Source organism: Oryzias latipes, chromosome 5 (genome assembly GCF_002234675.1).
Source record: "Oryzias latipes chromosome 5, ASM223467v1".
In the NCBI taxonomy this organism is placed as follows: Eukaryota; Metazoa; Chordata; class Actinopteri; order Beloniformes; family Adrianichthyidae; genus Oryzias; species Oryzias latipes.
Genome location: NC_019863.2, coordinates 12,421,464 through 12,442,346, shown reverse-complemented (window position 1 = coordinate 12,442,346; position 20,883 = coordinate 12,421,464). Strand labels below are relative to the sequence as shown.

Below are 20,883 nucleotides of genomic sequence, written 5' to 3'. Positions count from 1 at the left end.
TGAGTACTGCTATTTCTTTATTCAAATTGCTGTGAATCTGGTTTGTAAAAAAACTACTACAGTAAGCCACAAGCCCCCTTCTCTGCTCCACTCTGGTGGATCCATTTGCAGACAGATCCATGTACAACTTTATTTTCCTCGTCCGAGCTAGCTTTAAAATGTAAAGCTGGATAGCTCCAACATTGCTTGCAACTTTTGTTGCACTATTTTTAGGTTGGGGTTCTGACGGGATGTAAGCTAGCTGGACAGAATGTAAACAGATGAATGATGGAAAAGGGAGCTGACTTACTCCGCGTCAACAGTCCACAATTCAGATGTAAATTTCTAGGTAGATGAACTACAGCTGCTCTGCAGAACTATACGATGAGAAATGACAGTTTTTTTATTTTTTATTTTGGCTAAACATGGCTAAATCAATATTAAAAAATCATTGGGAACAATTTTGTGATAGATCAAAAGATGATCAGAGTGGGACTTTAAAACAATTTTTCCACCTGCCATAATAAATAAAAACAAAGAACAGTCAGTTTCTTGACTCTGAGGTGTCAGCTCATCTACTATCTTTCTGCTGTCTGAGTAGAAACCAATCATCCTCTCACAGTGCACTGCAGTCCTCAAATATTCAAAACTTCATGCAAAATTAAACAGAACACATTCTGTAATGTTTTAATGCCCTTGATCTTCTAAGCTCAGAAATTAAAATGTTTCCTTTATTGCCTGTGTGTTTAGGAAAGTGCTGTAAAAACTGGCTCGATGTTAAGAGACCAACATACTAGTCATCAATGTAAAACAATGTGGTGCTCATGTAACCAGAGACTGCTGTTTTTTTTTTTAAAGAAAGATGTCCCTGCTACTGTGATATGATTGCAAAGGGGTGATGTTATATTTGAGAGAAGACATGGGACTGCGTGAAAGGCATAGGGAGGCTTAACCAGGCATGACCAGTTCCACTTTAGACTGCACAACATGCTGTCCCTCCTTTGCCACATACTAATCTACAATCAGAGTTTGCACTGTGTGAGCAAACTTTAAGGTAATACAATCTGCAAGAAAACTGTAAGATTGTTCATTGTTTACTATTATAAGACACAATGCATCTATAAAATGCAGCAATTTTAGTACAATAGAAAAACATTGTAATGTTCTCTATCAAGCCTTATTGACTCCTTTGACTAAAATGACATTTTTACAGCACTAAGTAGTTTTTGTTGTTTAAAATGAGTTTAATAATTTTGACATCTTCTGCAATTTTATCTGGACTCACTTGTCCAGTTGTTGCTTAAGCCTTTCAGAGTAAACTATATCCATATAGATGATAGTATATCACCTTTGGCACACTAAAGAATGATTTTTTTTTCATGAAATATTAGTTCTTTTCGCAGCAGATCTTCCTACCCAGAAGTAAGACGACTGGGTCTGTTCGGCACCGCCTTTCTCTCCGTGTGGGTACCACCCCATGTCATGACGTCAACTTAGAGTCAGCCTCAGCAGCGTGTCTGCATTTCGGCCATGAAAACAAACAACATCCAAACTTTTGCAAAGATTGAGGTGCATCTGATCCAATAATCAAAGGGTCAGCGGTTCGATCCCCCTTCCCCCCAGTCAACTGTTGTTGTGTCCTTGAGCAAGACACTTCACCCTCCCTGCCTTCAGTGTGGCTCCACTAGTGTGTGAATGTGCATGAATGTCCCAGTGATGGTCAGAGGGACTGTAGGTGCGTACTGGCAGCCACGCCTCTGTCATTGCCAAGTATGAATGAGGGGTGAATGAATAATGGACATATTGTAAGCGCTTTGTGCGTCTGGACAAAGCCCAGATCAATCAAATCCATTATTATTATTATTAAATTGTGCATTTTTGACGATCATCGCTAGCTCCATTGTGAAAGTGTGTGTGTGTGATGGCCTGTGCGCGGTGCTGGCAGCACACATTCCTCCTGGGAAAGGGCTGCTCTTCACTTTGTCACGTCACAAGGTGAGAATCCACTCGTTTTTGTGGATTGGGAGGGGCTGGTGCACAGAGAGAAGGTTTTTAGAGGAATGCTTATAAATGCGTGAATGGATCAAAATTCTGCTTTACGATTGTTTATAGCGAGGAACTAACAATATATTGTTACACTAAAAACCTCAAAAAAAGTTGATTTTGCATGATATAGGCCCTTTATATGAGTTAGCTTTATTATTTTATGTAAACAAAAGGAAAGTATCTGAAGAAAGATCCTTGCAAAGACTAATTAAATGAGTTACTGACTAAGTACTACCCACAGGTCAGTCTTTTCCCACAATCTTTAAACCATGAAAATGTAGTCACTTAGTCACTTTAGTAAGTTTAGGAGAGGTACATTTCTGTGCTGAACTTTCATACAGTCTGACTGTCTGGACTCCCACCCATTATCCTGGTAGGTCTGCCTTAAAGATCGGAGAGAGGAGCCAGGTGGAAGGAGAGTCATGAGGCAGAACAAGAAATGGACCTTTAGGTCTCTTGGACTGTCCTACTACGGCAGAGCGATTTATCATTCTGGCACCCAAGCTGACCAAACCAAAGTGGTGGAGACCAAAAAGGAATCATTAAAACTTTTGAGCTTTTCTCTGGGGTGTGAAGGAAACACTATATGCTATCCCTAAAACACTATTAGATGGTGCTTTTTATACCATATTTTCTGTACTATAAGGTGCCCTTAAAAGTTTTATTTATTTAGAAAAAAACAATATTGTGGCTTCAAATCCAGATCACCTTATAAATGGATTAATTCTGGTTGTGTTGAATGATGTCAAAGCATTTTTTTAAAGGTACACAGCACACTGTAAAAATGTCAGTTGGGTGGTATTGTAAATACATTAATGTGTCTAACGTGTAGAGGTGTTGGACATTTTTTTAACATGATACTTACAAGGCTTGGATAGAGTATAGTCACAGTAGCATTTCTTTTAGCGGTATCATTCTCTTTTTTTACACCGGGCATATGACACGCGTTCAAGAACACGATAAATGCTCATTTTTGAACACGCTTTCAACATATTGGGTTTATAATAGACAAGCAAGAAGTGGTGTCTTCATGTTTTTCTTTTGTAACTGTTTAGAAGCACATGTCCGCCACCTATAATTGGAAGAATCTTGGTCTGACATGTTGATGTGGAGCAAATCTCGCGTTTTTTGCTCCATGCTTTCTTATTCACACATTCGGATTTATGAAAGACTTGGTTGACTTCCTTGAATCAAAAAAAGACGCAACCTATATGTCACCACCAAATCCAACACCCTGATTGGTCAAAGCTTACTTGGTTTAATTTGCAATGCGCACGCAACTACCAAGTGTTTTGTACATTGAGCCCAAAAATGAATTGAAAACGTGCATAGCCTGGCCTGAATGTGAAAGTTTAAATGCAGAAGACCCAAACATGCGCCTTATATATGACAGAAGTTCAAAAACAGGCCATTCATTAACGGTGCGCCCTATAGTGCAGGAAGTAAGGGAAGGTTGTATTTGTAGGAAATGTGTCCATCTATTTTTTAATCATTTTTTTAATTGGCTTAATGAAAATAAAGTGGTTGGATTTTTTTCCCCCCTAAATGAGCATGAAAAAGACCCATTTTAAAGTGTTTGTATTTGTTGCAGTTATAGTTAAGAAAAAAAAGCTATTTAATGTGGAAAACCATGTTGCTTGATGGTTTGTAGCTTTTTTTGTTTATCTGTGAAAAGCATCCCAACTGTGCAGCTAAAAACAAAAGTATTCTGTTTATACTTCCTGTTATGGCCAAATAAGGTTCTTAGTTAAAATACCTGCACAAACTATTATACACAGGTTCAGAATGGGCTGGAACTGCTGGTTACAATTGTAATTTCTTTTAAGAAATGAGAAAGTAATTGAACATGTACAGCATCATTTTGTTTTGTTTTTACCTGTATGCCTGTCCACTGTGAAAAACCTTTCCCCATCCAGCACGCTGTACACCACTCTGGCACTGCTCCCATAGGTGGGGTCGTCAGCATCTGAAGCCGTAACCTTCATTACAGACGTACCTGTTGAAAGGGGACAGCATAATATCAGGTAAGAAAAGGGAAATGAAAAATTTGAGCCATGAGGCTGCTTGGAGCAAGCGCTGGAGGCTTTTAATGTAAATGTGTCTATTGTCAGATTAAAGCATAGATGTGAAGATATTTTAGTGCAAAGCAAACCCTTTTTAGCCCTTCCACTTTCAAAAAAGCAGCTACATCCAGGACATACGTATGTTTAAATAAAGTTTGGTTAGTATTAGTTCTGGGACAAGTGAGTCAAGAGAAAATTGCAGAATAGGTCACAATTATTAAACTCATGCTGTCAGAAGTCAGAGCTGTGTCTCCCCCTCTGGTCACCGGCGGGAACCAACTCTAGAAGTCTGAAAGCACTACATCTCCCAGCAACCCCAGCGTACACTTCCTGGAATACCACACACCTGACTCTCATTTGCAATCAATCACAGTAGGCTTAAACTCTGCACTGCGCCTCTCTCAGTGTAAAGTATTGTTTGTGCCACTCTGTTTGCATTACCGAACGCTATATCCTGACCTTCTGATTTGCCTCTGTTTGCCTGCTGCCTACCCCAACTCTCGCCTGGATCCTGACTATTCTCGTTTTTTCTGTGATGCTCGTTATTGACCTCTGCCTGCCTGACCTTGCTTTAGCTTTGTGGACTTTCAGCTGAGCTAATAAACCTGCCGCATTCCGAACCAGCTGTCTGCTTGTTGTCACACGTGCACACCCCTGTTATGCATTTATGAACACTTGCACTGTAAAGTGAAAAAATTGTGGCATCAGTAAACTCTTTCAGATCTTTGAACATCATTTCCCAAACTCTCATTTTAAATTTTCCAATGACTTTTTTTTTTTCTTAGTACATCCATGCTACTTTGCCTTTTGATTGGCACAGACGTTCTCACAGATAAAAGGAGAAATTGAGATGTTCAGACAAGATTTTATCTTCAAAGACTGTAAGTCGCTACAAAAATCTGCAGCAAACAATAACGGGCTTTCTGTCACTTAGGCAAAGAATAACAAGGGCAAAAAAAAACAATGTTCAGATGAAGTCCTACAACAACAGTTTTAGGAGTGAGATTGTTCAAGCAATTTTTTTACACTCAGTGATAAATTTGGCAACAGCCGCGCACAAACAAGCCTCTGGAAGCAAATGGAAAGAAGCGCCTCACCATTTAGCGACACGCTAAGTTACCGATCAGCTGAAAGCCCTTAAAACATGAAGATTCATAGGTTAAAAAACAACTGTATGCTTGTCTTCCATTTGACCTCAATTCATTCACATAAATATATTCACAATGGGGAAAAAGGATGATAAAAGCTTAAATATTCCAAGGTGCCACCAGTCCTCAAGGACAAGGAATCACTCTTTTTTTCTCCTTGGGTAATTACTGACAGCTGGTGTTGTCCACTAAAGGTCACCAAGGTAGCCTTTCTCAGAGCCCTGTCATGCTTCTGCCTGGCTACATAAGGACTGTATGCTAATGTTGCTAATTAGCAGGAGATGTCAGAGCAGCGTTTATTTTCTGTCACTGAATGGAATTCCTAAGGGGGAAAAGAGAGGAGGAGAAGCCAGCAAACTATCATTGAAACCAGTCAACCATTAAATCAGATTGCCCAACATACTATTCTGCTGCCATCACCTATAGCGTGCTTTTGTTCTTTCTTTAAACGGCTGTTTTGTAAGCTAGCACCTAGCATGTATCTGGACCGCATGCATACCTTAGTTTGTGAATTAATTCGAGGAATCCCTGGTTTTACTGGGGCTTGGGCTAGGTGGCTGTTTGGGTTCCGCTCATGTCTGGAGCTCAGTGAACGCACCATGCAGAGATGTTTTTTGGCCCTGGGTTCTGTCATTCAACCTGTTGTGGGGGGATTTATGGGAATATAGTGAGGGGGACTGGTGCACAAGATGGCATTAAGGCATCTGAGGAGCGAGGTTCTACTCATAAATCAAAAAATAACAACAAAAACATTTTCTGTGGAGTGTTTTTGTTGCTGCTGTTGAGAGTTGTTGGTGAAAGCTGTACAGTGTTGGTTACAGCCTACAGTACCCACAAAATAAAGGGGCTCAAAACAGAAATGTTTTGGCAATTCAGTGTGCAAAGGAGAGATGGACACTACAGTATTTTCTTTGTTATTTCGTTGTTATTAGAAAACAATCCCCAAAAAAAGTAGGGTAGGCTTCTGTTTAGGCATGTTCGAAAAACTCCAAACTAAGTCTGAGAATGTATTCTGACGGGAAACATTTGGTTCGCTTAAAGTGAACCAGAGTTTGTTTCCCCAAAAAACCCGGAACAAATTTTTTGTCTGAACACACCCAAGTGGATCCTGGTCCGGGACCATAAACCGCTTTCAGACCCATCTTTCAATTTGGTCTCTGTTGTTTGTATTCAGACTGGAAAAAACATTTTGGTCGGACCCAGTCCACTTAATTTGGTCCGAAAACAGGCTCATTAAAACAATTTTTAACGTGATCCACGTTGCTTCTCACCCTGTTTTCCAGACAATGTATAAGTCATATGCACTTATCAATGTACCTTAGCTGGCGCCTGCTCAGTAACCATCTTGCAGCATGCCTCAGCCATACCACAGTAGCGATTAAAAGGGTTGTACCTGACGTTAATACTGATGTTAAAAATTGGTCAGCGAACTGTAAAATTTAAATAGGAGAACTATCCCAACAAGGATTGCAAGGCATGGGACATTCTTTAAACATTTCTTATTGTTTTGCCCCGCCCTCATAATTCCTGCCCAATGACTGAAGAGATCATCAATCACATGCTTTTGTTTATAAGCTTTGGTTTGAAACAGAAATATCCGGTTGAAAGGCACTCTGAATACAAATCAAACTTAAGGTTCAGGACTTGCTACCGACCAACAGAATTTTCAAGTCTGAACACTTCCTCAGATTTAAATAGGATCAAAAAAGTATTCTGCATTCTGATTGAAAGATGGAGGGACATTATTCTTTTTGACAATGTTGTAGCAACATCTTCATTACAGACGACAGGCATAGTGCTTAAGTAATTGTGTTTACCTGTTTGGCAATACTGCTGTGGGTCCAACAATGCCATTTCCACCACGGCACCACATCCTTATCCTAATTTTTTTTTCCCAGCTAAGAATCAGTTTGACACTTAGTTTTTTGTGAATACAGCCGACTGCAACGTCAGACAGTTTTTAGAAGAACTATATAAATGCAAATGTTTTCTATATTGTGTTTATATCAAGTGGAGAAGTGGAGCAGTGAGTATGACACTTGAGTTGTTATTCAGGTTTTGGCTTGCAACAGTATCTTCAGACAGAGAAGCCATTACTTACAGTATCTGTTGGCATTGCTTCAGCAGGATTTGACTGTTGATGAACTTAGAAGCATTAATTTAAAGATTGGCTTCCTAGAATTGATATTCAATGCACACACTGTGGTAACGAGAGGAATGTCTGTTCGAGAGAGCGGGTCCATATATTCATAATCTGAAGCGATGTTCATCTCTCACCAATAAAACCTCCATCTCAAACTCCTCGTAGATGAAACAGCACAAGCTATGAATTTAAAGACTTGCACGTAAATAAGTGATCTAGTTACATTTAAGTATAAATACATGTGTATATTGCATTTTTCACACATTATCATAGTGGACTCTATTGAGGAACCTGAACTGCTATTTTGTTTCACCAAGTATTTGTATATATTGAAAAATGCACAACTATTCTGCAATTTTAGAGTGACAGAGGGTTTTTATTTAAAGCCTAATATTTTTCACGTGTAAAAATGATTTTGAAGGAAACTAGCATTTCAGTGAACAAGACAAACTCGACTATTTAAAAATAGATGAGTTTTACAAAAACCTCAAAAACTAAAGTAGGATCTGTTTTATTTTTTAAAGTTTTTACTGGATCCCCATCACACGGTGGCATTTGTCTTTGTCATTGTAAGCAATAAAGCAGCATTTTTCAATTAAAGATATTTTTTATCCCTGAAGGGTAATCAGAGGTTGTAGTTAAGGGGTTACAAGTTTGAAAGAGGATCAGTGGTTTACCTAAAACAGAAAATACCAACAAAGTCAGTATTAAACAGGATTGAGAGGATAAAATGATAAATTAGACCATAATGTGAACATTAAAAGAAAAAATAAATGGCGAAATGTTGAACACAAGGGAGCAGGATTCAACAGGGGGTGGGTGACAATGGCTATGTAGTCTGATTTATGCACAGGTTTGGCTTAATGGTATCAACACAGGCTGCTGGAATGGCTTCCCTCGCCATTTCCGCTCTCTAGGGGAGATGCTTCAATTACTGTGACGGGAGTTGGTGGAGTGTGCCACATGTGAGACACCAGACTGACAGCTATTTAAGAGGCAGCCTCGTAAAAGAGATTTGTGCCCATCTTAGCTGATGCTGTGCTACGACGGGCTTCAGTGGTGGGGTCTGACGGCTGCAGCACCGAGCCCCTCTCCTGCTCAACTTGCTTTAATCTGTGCGACTTAGTGCTCCCTGCTTGCATTATGGATCATTTAGTAAAGCCATAAAAACAGAGATGTTTTCACATGAGAAGATATTTCTGCACTGCTTTGAATGTAATTCCTTTTTTCCTCTTCCACGTAAATGCTTCTTGAAAGAGGAGGGGGTACGAGCCACTCAAAAAGAATAGGAGAGAATGAATGAAGTGTAAAGGAAAAGAAACTCTGCCATATCATAAAAACCAATGGTCTGCTTACATTGATCCTCTTCCAGATCCCAACATGGATTTTAGGATATTTTTTATCTCCCATGAAAGAGATTGTAAATCTGTTCTTTGTTAACTCTGTGAAATGTGTCTATTAATAAACCCGGTCAGTTAAGCAACACTGTAAGCCACTGAAGCGCTCAAGCTTTAAATCTTGACATGATTGTTGAATTTCTATTATCTGAAAATTATAACAATATTATTTATTAATTATATTTGCAAAATATCAAAAAGGAAAATTACAAATATTCTTATGCTTTTCAAAAATAAAAAATAAAGACATGTGTCGGCAGTTACAAAAAAGTCAAAAAGAATCCTTGCATTCCCAATCTACTGATTATGGATCTATTATTTTGTTGTCATTCAATCACACATGTTTCATGTTTCACACAGATTTATGCACAAGACCCCATACACTTAGATCAGCCAGAATCAATTATGTCAAACAGTGGTTGGGAGCACAACGGTGTGTGTTCTTAGTCATATATTTAAGGGTAGTTGGCAGGAAATATTGATTGTAAGTTGCTCCTGCCGTGTTGCATTCCCCTCTTCTGCGATCCGTTTGCTCCCAAATGCCTCATCTACTGCTAGCATGACAGGTGTTCCAAATGGTGACTGCAGTCATTTGCAAACTCTAGAGGCCAGAGCAACCTGAAAGGTGATTATTTGTTTAATCCCCCTGTGGAGTTCTGGCATTACGTACAGGAGTGCAGAATCTTGCAGATAGACATTGTGGATGTGAAAAAGAAATAAGGTTCAATGAATTAAAGGAAGAAAAAAAAACATTAAAATGTAAAAAGAAAATGCATGAAACGCCCTTTTTGGTTGGTTGATTCTTAACTACATAGTCTAATACTTTGGTGGTTTACACAGCTGTGGAACTGTAGTTTTTTTGCCAATTTATGAAACACTCAAAAATTCAGATCAAGGAAATGTTGCTTACACAAAAAACACATTAAAAACATTTACAAATATTTATTTTATCTATAAGTGGTGGAAAAAAAAACTCTTAAAGTCCAACTCCGATTCTCTGATTTATTTTCAAAGCATTCCCAGTGCTCTTTTCAGTATGATTATGCCGTTGTTAGCCAGTCACAAAACCTGTGTCGTTTTCCACGACATAGTTTCTGCAGAGCTGCAATCGTTCATTAGAAATTCCTCTCTGAATTTTACCATCTAAAAAGAAATAGCCAAAATCAAAAACCAAACCAACCATCAAAGCCAGACTTGGAGATAGTTATTCATGAATTTGTCTCCAGTAGGTTAGATTACTGTAACGACTTGCTCACTGGCTTCCCCAAATGAGCTGTAAAAAAGCTTCAGTACATCCAGAACGCCCGTTGCTCGAGTCCTGACTAGAACCAGGAAGTACCATCACATCAGTCCTGTGCTCATGGCTCTGCACTGGCTTCCTGTTGCTCATAGAATAGACTTTAAAGCAACTCTGCTTTTTAACAAGTCACGCCATATGAACCATATCGGACTCTGAGGACCTCAGGGACCGGCCTCCTGCGGGTGCCCAGAGTCAGGACTAAACAAGGGGAATCAGCGTTTCAATCTTATGCAGCTAAAAGCTGGAACAGTCTCCCTGAGGTTGGGAGACCGGCCTCTATTGTGTTAAGGTTCAAAGCTGGACTCAAAACATTACTGTTTAGCCGTGTATATAACTGAAGGGTCCTTATTGACACCTTTTCATTTTCTTTTCTCTTTCCTTCCTTTTAAAGTAAATTTTTATGATGATTATGTATGTTTATATTGTGACTTTAATGCATTTTCCTGTTTTGTGGAGCACTTCGAATTACTTTGTGTTCAAATTGTGTTATATAAATAAACTTGCCTTACCATGGTGACCCCTCCCCTCTCCTCTCCATGTTACTGAGAGCTCTCTGTTTACACTCTATCCCAGTACTTTACAGCTTCTCACATTCCTGACCTAATATTATTGGTGCAACAAAATTGGCGAGCAGTATTGGAGCTATCTAGCCGTACAGTTCTGATACATATTCCAGCTCAGACGAGGAAAACAACGTACGTGGATTTATTTGTCTACAAGTGGATGTTATGGAATAAAGCTGAGCAGGGAGCTTGTGGCCCGCTCATTGTATTTTCTATGTCACAAGTAATTAATTTTTTTAAACACCATTTTTGTGTCTGCTCCTAATTTAAAACAATTAAAAAAAAAAAAAAAACTCAGAAAAGCAAATTTGAGCTTAATTTTCATAATGTACGTCTTCCATCATTATCAGAAAAACGGCACAAAAACATGAAGAAAACACAAAAAATTAGTTTCATCAGAATGGTCATGACCTTTGAAAGAATCTTAATGTTTTAGAGTCAGAACTGAGTGTGAAAAAGTGAAAAAGTCATTTATTCCTGTTTATGTTGCAGAAGGGGACATGGCTTCTGCAACCTGAACATGGCTTTTTTTCAAATAAGGTACAGGTTTGGATAAGTTTCAAAAATGAAAAAAAAAATCACGATTTAAACAGACATTCTTAATATATTAATAGTACCGTAATTGCCACATTGTGGAGCGCATCGGATTAAAAGGCGCACCATTAATGAATGGTCTGTTTTCAGATTTCTGTTATAAGACGGACTGAACTACAAGGCGCGTTAGGAGAGACAAAAGAGTCAGAGGTAGCTCCGTCAATCAGTCAGACTTCATTATGTGTTCACAGTAACTCTAGAACGTGTTTGTAACAGGCTATAGATTAACCATATTAGCCTGTTCACGCAGTCAGACACCACTACATATTAGCTACGTTAGCGTTTTCTTAACGACATCCTACCTTGTTTGCAGCAAAAAAAAAAAAAAGGCTGAAATTTTGACCAAATTGCTTTGACATATAATGCTTTTCAGATTATAAAGCGCACTGTTGTTTTTTGGAGGAAAAAAAAGAAGGCTCCTAAGAGCACCTTGTAGTGTGGAAAATACGGTACATGTCTTGTCTTGTCTTGCCTTTTGATAAGACAAGACAAGACATGACAATCCTTTATTTGTCCTGCAATGGGGAAAGTTCAATATATTTCAATAAACACCAAATCTCACTGGTGTTAAATTTGTATTGACACAAAAAAGTTGCAACGTCTTACTGAAAGAAGTAGAAAATAAGATAAATAACTTTTATGTACACTGTGGCCAACATCTTGTTCCAGGTTATTTTATGCACTGTTGCAACTTTGAGCGGCCCGTTTACTGCCAGAAACAAAGAAGGAAGGCAGTTAACAACAGTTTTTATCCCTGTCAACAACTGTCACATTATTTATGATATATGCTTTATGATCAGCTGCCAAAACCCTGTAGAGCCAGATTTTTAACAATCCTTACAGACTGAAGTTTATTTGGCCTAACTGACGAAATACATTATCTCTTTTTTTCAAACTTCCAAATGCTAAACTTGTTTGTATTCTGTACCACGAAAAATATTAATTCTATACCTGAATAAAAGCCTTTTGTTCTGCAACAAAGTTTCAGGAAAATAACTTCTCCGGAGGTGGTTGATGAAAGAAAATGTGTGGGGTCCTTTAAGGTCAAAGAGTGGAATGCACTCTGTGAGTCAGGTAGTAGTCTTTCTGACATCATTTATTTCCTCCATGCTCAATGCTGTGCCTCACGGGGGCATTGAAGTGTTTCCCCAGTAATACGCCCTTGATAACCAGTAACCGATGGAGCTACTAGAGAAGTACAAACAAGCCTTCGGAGAGGGAGACAAGAAATGAATGATGACTGTTTGCTGAGGAGTAGGGTACAGCAGAACAACCTCGGTCACGGATCACAAAGAGTCTGGTCATATCCAAAAGCAGAAAAAAAAGACCACCTGTTCGCCTCCAGCAGTCAGGTGAACCCACATCTGGAGAAATTGAACCCTATCAGGGTTGCGTGTCTGGATGGCGTAAAGACAAGAGGTGTGGAAGCCGATGCAGGCTGCTTACAGGAGGCTTAACAAATGAGTGTAAATTTAGCTTAAATTAAGTAAAGGGTGGTGTGGAAGACCTCATACCTCTGATAGCCTGGTCTCTTTTCTTTTTCTTCCTTCACAATAAATCCTTGATCTATAACCTTTACAGGTGTTAGTTTTGGGCTGAAGGTATAGAAAAGTATTCAAAATAATAACTGTTTGTTTCAGAGTATTGTTTAAGTTTTTTTGCACAGTTAGGCTGTGGGTACATATTATACATGGGTGTGACTCTTGGCAATTTAAAATTAAATGTAAAAAAATTAATTATGTGTGCTCATATCTGTACGTGACGTGCTGCTCAAGTCCGATAGGTGGATGGAGTCCAAAACCAAATGGAAGGGAATTTGATTGATCTAATGCTAAACTTTGTAATATTTTTCTTTTTTTTTCCCATCAAGACAACGATAAAAAGACCCTTTAATCTGATTCTTATTTTTATTTTTTCCTTCCTCTGACTATTGGCGAACAGTGTGTTGTCGAATTGAGTCACAGAGATGTGGAAGTACCACCGAAATCGGCCGTCATTCAGACGCAGCTCCTGCAGTAGATGGTAAACCTCACCGTACTGAGAGTCTCTTAATGATATCATGAACCCAAACATGGAGACGTGATTACCAATGCTGAGCTCTCTAAATCAAACAAACCTGATCTCTTAACATCATCTGTGTCTTCCAAGCATTGTAAATGAGATGGAAAGTCAATTCTTCCATGTGGCGATGAGGCTAAAATCCTTTGACAATAGCTCCTCCCACACGCGTCTGGAGCATCTAGTTTATGAACACGTTTTAGGAAAAGCCAGTGCTGAAAAAGAGGCAGTGGACACAAATTTGGTGCGTGAATCGCCTTCAGTGTGAACGCAGCATTATGCTGGGTATGGCCGAGTTGTTCAGAAGTGTTACACTTCTCACCCAAAACTGTGACTTTTACTGCAGTGCAACTTATATATATGATTTTCTCTTCTTTATTTCTTTTTTTTGGCTTCTGCAACTTACTCCAGAGTGGCATGTAGTCCAAAAAATTATGGTAAAAAAAAAGTAATAAAACAGCAATGGAAAGTTTACAGAAAATCTTTACTGTCACATCTAATCATTTTTAATCATTTTATCAAACCATATCTGCTGCACTTTTGTTCTTAGATTTAGGGTTTAAAATTATGTATTTTTACAAATGTTATTATAAGCTTAATAACTTGCATTGATGCAAAATAATTCATTAACATTGTCCTCTAATGTATAAATGGCATTCGTAATTATGGCGAGACATCACTCTCAATTTCTCTAACTGCCTTGCCTCTTATAAAATATTCCAGAAATAAATATGAAAAAAGTAAGCCTATTATGTAAGAGTTTTGTTTTTTCTGTTTCATTTTTTCTGGTGTTGTTTAGGATCTGAAATATGACTCTGTAAGCATTATTTGATTATCTGATTATGAAAACTTCTCACTTTGGTCCAAAATTAAACATGTTTACCCTTATTGCTCCTTATTGCACTTAGTTATATCAGAGCAGCAGGAATTAAACACTTTTTCCAAATTCTGTGTCCACAAACATTGTCTTCTTTTTTGCATAGATAAATGGAGACAGTACAACTAAGTAAGGGTTAATGGCCAACGAAGCATGCATTCTCACTTTTAACGCACGGCGTGGAAGCCTGAACCAGCTGGTTGCTTCCGTGAAGGCCATTAACCCGCTTATACCATGGTACTTACAAGATAAATAAATGTTAACCAGTTTTTAGTCCTTAATTCTTGTTTTTTTTTCTGATTTGGATCACTTTTTTCACAAAAAGCAGACTATTTGTTACATGGTGCGGCGCCTTGTCATGGTAACATGACAAGGCGCCGCACCGTGACAGTAAATAAAATAGTCTTAAAGTGTTAAAATACAGATCCTGTGCTGTATTTTAACACTGTGAAATAAAAAAAAACTTCTATTTTATAACTTTGAAATTAGTTAGTTGAGCAGAGCATCAGCATTTTTAAAAGGGTACTGCTATTAAAATGACTTTTAAAGTTAGTTTTGTCAGTTGCTTATTGCCACTGAAGCAATGTCAAATACTGTAAGCTCTGGGTTACTTCATCCTCTGGGTTTAAACTTTTACCGTCTCACTTAAAGCTACATAAATACTTAAAATTATAGAGTAATGAAGACGGGGAATCCAAAGGAGAAACATATGTGCATAATTAATTATTAAAGCCAGATTTTTGTGGAAAACCAAATATAGAGTAACATGTTAGCAAACTTACATATTAGCTCATGAAAAACTAATCAAGAAATGTTTGTTTTAAGTTAAAACTGTAGCTCAGCGCTAAAGTAAACACACCGCCAGAGGCGAGTCTCAGTAAGAGTATGTTTCATTGAAAGGGTATTTTTAATGTAAATTTTATGGAGGATCAACTTATTCTATGTTTATGCGTGAAAAAAAGTATGTAATATTTCAAATGTTCAACATCAAACTACACATTTCATGGCCTAAAAAGGAACTGAAAATGAAATGTTCCTGTGGACATGTATGTATGTCCTTTTTCTTTTGGAGAGAAACACTTTTAAATTGAATTCTGTAATGTTTTCCTATGTAAATCTGGCATACCGAGCCTCTAGTACGATTTCTGAAATGAGATAAGATGAATATGATAAGATCTTTATTGACCCCTGAAGGGAAATTGAGTCGTTACAGCTGCATATCCATCTGCTAATTATGCTTTGCCTTTGCTACAAATCTATTTCATTACTAGACCTAAAGCAAAAACGTCCATGTCAACCACACGCTGATCTATGAAATCTTTTTTTTTAGTTAGAGCATCTCTAGTAGTCATACCTAAGTTAGACTACCGTCTAACATTCCAAAATGCCATGAATACGACCTGAATACTCGTTTTACAGCAAAACCGGCAGATGAACGCGCTGTGGCATTTGTCATTGGGAGGCGGCAATCGTTTTAAAGAAAAAGTTAAAACTAAACAGCGACGGACAATTTTCTGACAGCAGTCAGTGGCCACCCAGGCACATTTGGAGATCACGCGGTGGCAGTCCGGTGACAGGCTGGTGGCAGGAAGGCAGCAGCACGATAACTGACTGATGGGAGGGGTCTCCGAGTTCCCCCCAAAATTGTGTGATGGTCGGCCAATTTCAGACATCCACCCTTCAACCCCCTACCCCGGTGCTGTCCAATTTTTCAAATTCGTACGGTAGCAGCACGGGCATGCAACGAGGGCTGTTGACATGTGCCTGGGAGACCAGGAAATGACTGGACAACAATCTGGCAATCTCAGCCACCGTTGGTCCTGCATAGAAATGGGGAGATGGCATTGATACTGCACAAAACTCATCATGGCGTTGATAGTACCACAGCAACTCCAAACCTGCATCTTGACAAATTGCGGCAAAGAAGGGAAGAATAAAAAGAAGACAAAACATTGTGCTTTCTTGGAGGCATGTTGTCTAAAAATCTGTAAATTTATAAATTTATAACATTGCATTGTGTGCTCAAAATCTGAGTTTCAAACGACCAATGGTGCAAGATGACCTGCTTTTTATGTACACTGCCGGCCGGTGGCACTTCATAAGGACAGCCATCTGGACACATTTACACATCGTCCAATCAGAGCTGCTGATCCGACTGCCACCGCCCTGTGGCTGCCCGATGTCGTAATGGTGTCAACCCTGCCTGACTGCCGCCATCTACATTCATGAACACGGCAACAATTTTCAAAGAAATCGGGGGGGCGGCAGCTAATCTTGAAGATTCAGCCGATGCCTCCCATCGTGCGGTGGCAGTTTTATTTCTGACCGTATTTTAACAAAAGACATTTTCACAATTTAAGTAACTCCTACACAGTACAATCTATTGAAACTAAATGCTTAGAAACTACAGCTACCTCGGTCAATTAAGAGCAATTTAACTTTTTTGATAACTTTTTGCAAAGTTTGCATTAAAAAACTTACAGCACCTACAATTAAGCAGCTGTGAATGACGTCATGTTATAGTAATAAATGTTCTAATTTGACATTGATGTGTCTGACTATGCACAGTTGTAATAGTACACATTTAAATGTAAACTTTTTTTACTTCACTGAAAAATCATTTAAAATGTTCCCAATATATCCCAATCCATTGTTTTGTATAAATAGTTGTAAAAATGTAAACAAGAGATAGACAGATAACGTTATTCTTTGCCAATGATTAACTAGATAAATGTATAGTTTGTGTTTTCCATGGGCAGTCCAGTAACATGTAAAATGTGTGAATAGTTTAAGTGTATGAGGAGTGAAATCACACAATTCTACACAATAAATGTCATTAAACGTTTTTGAAATAGATTACAGGCATTCAAAGATTTCAGTAAAATCCTGAGAAATGTTGAGAAATTCAAACCTTTTTTGACAGCCATCACAAAAAAAACCATGTCATTGATTCTTTCTATACTGCTGGGTAAAACAAAATGATCCCATACGTTGAAAATCCATTTCAGTGACAGGATGCTAGCGGTGAGCCATTGTTTGACCTTAGTTTGAAAAGGTAAGTGTTCATTCCTCCTGATCTTTGTGCATCTGTCCATTTGAGGCAGGGGAGAAAGAGAAGCAATTTTGCCATTGCTCATCTTTGGTTTCGCCATAAAAAAGGAGATGACAGAACACAGTAGATGAAAGGCTCAGAGGGGGAGCTGAGGCTGAAGAATCATTTGCTGTTGGCATCTCTGATGAAGAGACATCTGTCTGTGAATTTCTGTTTACAGTAAGGAGAAGCTGGAGTGTAAGGTGCCCGCCAATGTCAGGACAAGTAGAGTCTATGTCTTAGACACAGTAAAATAAACTTTTAAAAAGTGTCAAAAATGTACATGTCTTCTAGAAAAATCTTCACCAGCATTTAAATCATGACTCTTAACACCTTTAATAATAGCACTATGAATGCATGGTTGTCAGGAAACAGCATTAGCAGTTATGTAAGGGTTAATGGCCGACGAAGTGTGCGGTTACTACTTTTTAACGCACGCCGTGGAAGCCTGAACCGTCCGACGCGAAGCGGTTGCTTCCGCGAAGTGCGTTAAAAAGTAGTAACCGCACACTTCGAAGGCCATTAACCCGCTTATACCATGGTCACTTACAAAAGCAATACATATTAACCAGGTTTTAGTCCTTAATTCTTGTTTTTTTTCCGATTTGGATCACTTTTCTCATAAACAGCGTACTATATGTTACGTGACACGTAACATATAGTCCGCGTCGCGCAGCACCACCGCTGCAGTCAAGATTCGGCGATATATATATATGCTGATCGTCCCGATGGGTTGAATAAAGCATCAATTCAGAGGGAAAGTTAATCGCTTACCGCTTGTTTTTGCCCAGATGATGAAGCAAAAGGTTGTTTTACAGAAGCCGGCGCAGTGATACAAATCATTTAAGCTAGCCGACCGGAACTTATTTTTTCACCGTGCGGTTATCAGGTTTTAACGCATACCCAGCAGCCAATCAAAATCGAGTATTCAACCGGACCATGGTATAAACCTATGTATACTACCAGAAGGCATGTAAAAGAAGTCTCTAACTGACCAAATTAAAAACAGATCCCATAAAGAATTTACTTTTGCAGGTTGCATATCAAGCAAACCAGCTACTTTACAAATATATAAAGAAAGAAAAAACAAGCTTGTTTACAGTTTCATAGATCTGGATAGGAATAGACCAAAGAGTTGATTTTATGGAATTAGGTCTTTAACCCTTAAAAGGCTTTGTCTGATTGGTCACAAATGTGCTACCATGGACACACTGGATCTCAACTGATATTAAGAGGTACGCAGTTTTGGTTGGACCTGATTGGTTGCTGTAAGTTTCAGCAACCTCAAAAGGGAACTCTCCGTGTGCCAGTCCCAAGTTTAAGAAAGAGCAGAAGTTAAGGCCACAAAAAGAAAAATCTATTTTTAAATTAATAAGTAAATTTCAAGTTAAGGTTGAATCAAAGTCCCTATAGTTGTCACACACCAAGGTGTGTAAAATTTGTTCTCTACAACTGACCCATCCCCTGGGGGAGCGGTGAAGCCCTAATCCAAGCCGTTAACGCTGAGTATCAAGTAGGGAGGCTTTGCGTCCCATTGTTAGTCATTGATATGACCCGACCATGGATTTGAACTCACAACTTTCCAGTCTCAGGGCGGATACTCAAGGCCACTGAGCAGTTTGGTTTTTCCTTTCACCCAAGCGGCCAAAAGGAAAAACAAACTGGACTGCATTTAGCTGAGATATGAAACAGGTGCTGGGGAGTCCCGAGGTTGACAATGAAGTAACAGAGCTTTGTTTTGTTTCCAGGGATTATGGACATTTCCCTTTAAGTTAATGTGACACAGCCACTATGTACATGTTTGTGCATTTTCCTTGTATTAAATTTCGATCTTTCTTGATACATGCGTGATATATGTGTCATAATTGTTTCTTGCGGACATCGTTCATCGATTTCTGTCAAGGGTTTCAACCAACGGGTCTTCACTTGAATGCGGTGCTGTTTAAAATTTTTGGTTGGTCGAGAATTATGCAGTTTGCGTGTAGTTTATGCACAATTATTATGTCAATCTTACGCAATTGAGCATGACTTTTGCAAGATGCATACGCAAATTTGTGGCTTTTCATGACCATTCATGGATATCTAACAAACTTTTCACACATGTACCACTAATGTATAACTTTTATATCCCATATGTGGCGCATTTATCACATAAAATTACGAAAATGACATGCAAATCCCTAATGATTTGCATATAAACAGCACAATAAACACACACGTTTCATGTTTTATGCTGATCTGTGTGTTCTTTGTGTGGTTTATTCATACTTCCTCCGGAATTTTAACACGGTTCATTTGTGATCATTCTGTGAGGATTTCACGTAAACATGACAATTTTTTAACTTATATTCACGAGTTTTACCCATGGCCACAAAATGTGCGCAGTTGCTGTTGAACACGGCCTTCAATTATCTTCCAGCTTCACTGTCTGTCACTATTTCCTTGAATACTAGAAAGTACTAAAATTACCCTTACACAGTATGGACGTTGGACAGACAGCAGACCTTTTACCAAGGTAGAAACTGACATGACGGACATTGAAGTCATGGCTGCCTAAAAGATTAAGGAGAGCAGGCTTTCAGACACAAGTTCATTCTGTATTGTGAGCAAAGTTAACTGAAGGTCCTCTACGTAGTATTGATGCTGTCATGAACATCGTAAATTTTTATGCATTTAACCTTCAGCTCGCATTACAGCTTTTTCCAAATCTTTGCTGGTGTGCTTGCAGAACACACGTTGCATAAAATCTGGTTCAGCAAAGCTGTTCAAGACGAATTCTGTCATCGCTGCGTTATGTAGTCTTTTCTGTAAACTCAACCAGAAAGTATCTTTTCTTTTTTTTTTCATGACATAAATGTTCTTTCTGTGACATTGTTGGACGTCTGATCATTTAAAACACGTTTGTGGCATTCTTGGTTGTGAGGGATCCTGCTTTTGGATTTGAAAATGCTATATTTTTCAAGCAAATATAAACCTAAAGAAGACGAACGACAGGAATATACAGACTATCTATACAATTATGAAATTTAAGATAATTAGTCATGAAATGGCTGGTAATTATATATACATACTCATAATTATTCTAAATCATACATACACCTCTTAGCTCTTACTAATACAGAACATGAGACTTTTATATTAAGTTAAATTTCAGATCATATTACTTGAAAGGGAGTGGAAGGAAGTGGATTCATATAATCTGTTTTGCACGGATTTGTTTTCCCTGACTTTATTCATTTCTATTGTTTTTTACATAATTATCATTATCCAATTCTTATCTTCTGATTAATTATTTGTAGTTTATGAACACAGGTACTTGAAAAAATAATAAATCCATAAGTATTACTAAAAATCAAATGACAAAGAGGAAGTTCGTGTTACATAAAGAGACAAAACAATATTTCAGTGCTCATTATTATATCACAGTTTAGGTATCAAAAATGAAAATATGAAACCTTCCACACACTTGGAGAGATTTAATGAACAATCATTTTGAGGTTCTTATGTCAAACTTTTATGCTTCATTTTCTCGCAATTGCTTAAACTGGCTTCCTTCACTTTTAATGTCCTTCAACGTGGCTGTAAAAGTTATACTTAGTTATAAAATGTATGATGAAAACTTAC

General features: G+C 38.3%; 1 protein-coding gene across 1 annotated transcript in view; it reads right to left on the bottom strand.

The window, feature by feature from the left end:
- cdh22 (cadherin 22) overlaps positions 1–20,883 on the bottom strand; it is a 219,525-nt gene that overhangs the window by 74,638 nt on the left and 124,004 nt on the right. The window contains exon 5 of the mRNA XM_004068783.4: positions 3,902–4,021. Coding sequence (XP_004068831.1) covers positions 3,902–4,021 — 120 coding nt within the window. The remainder of the gene's footprint in view (positions 1–3,901; positions 4,022–20,883) is intronic.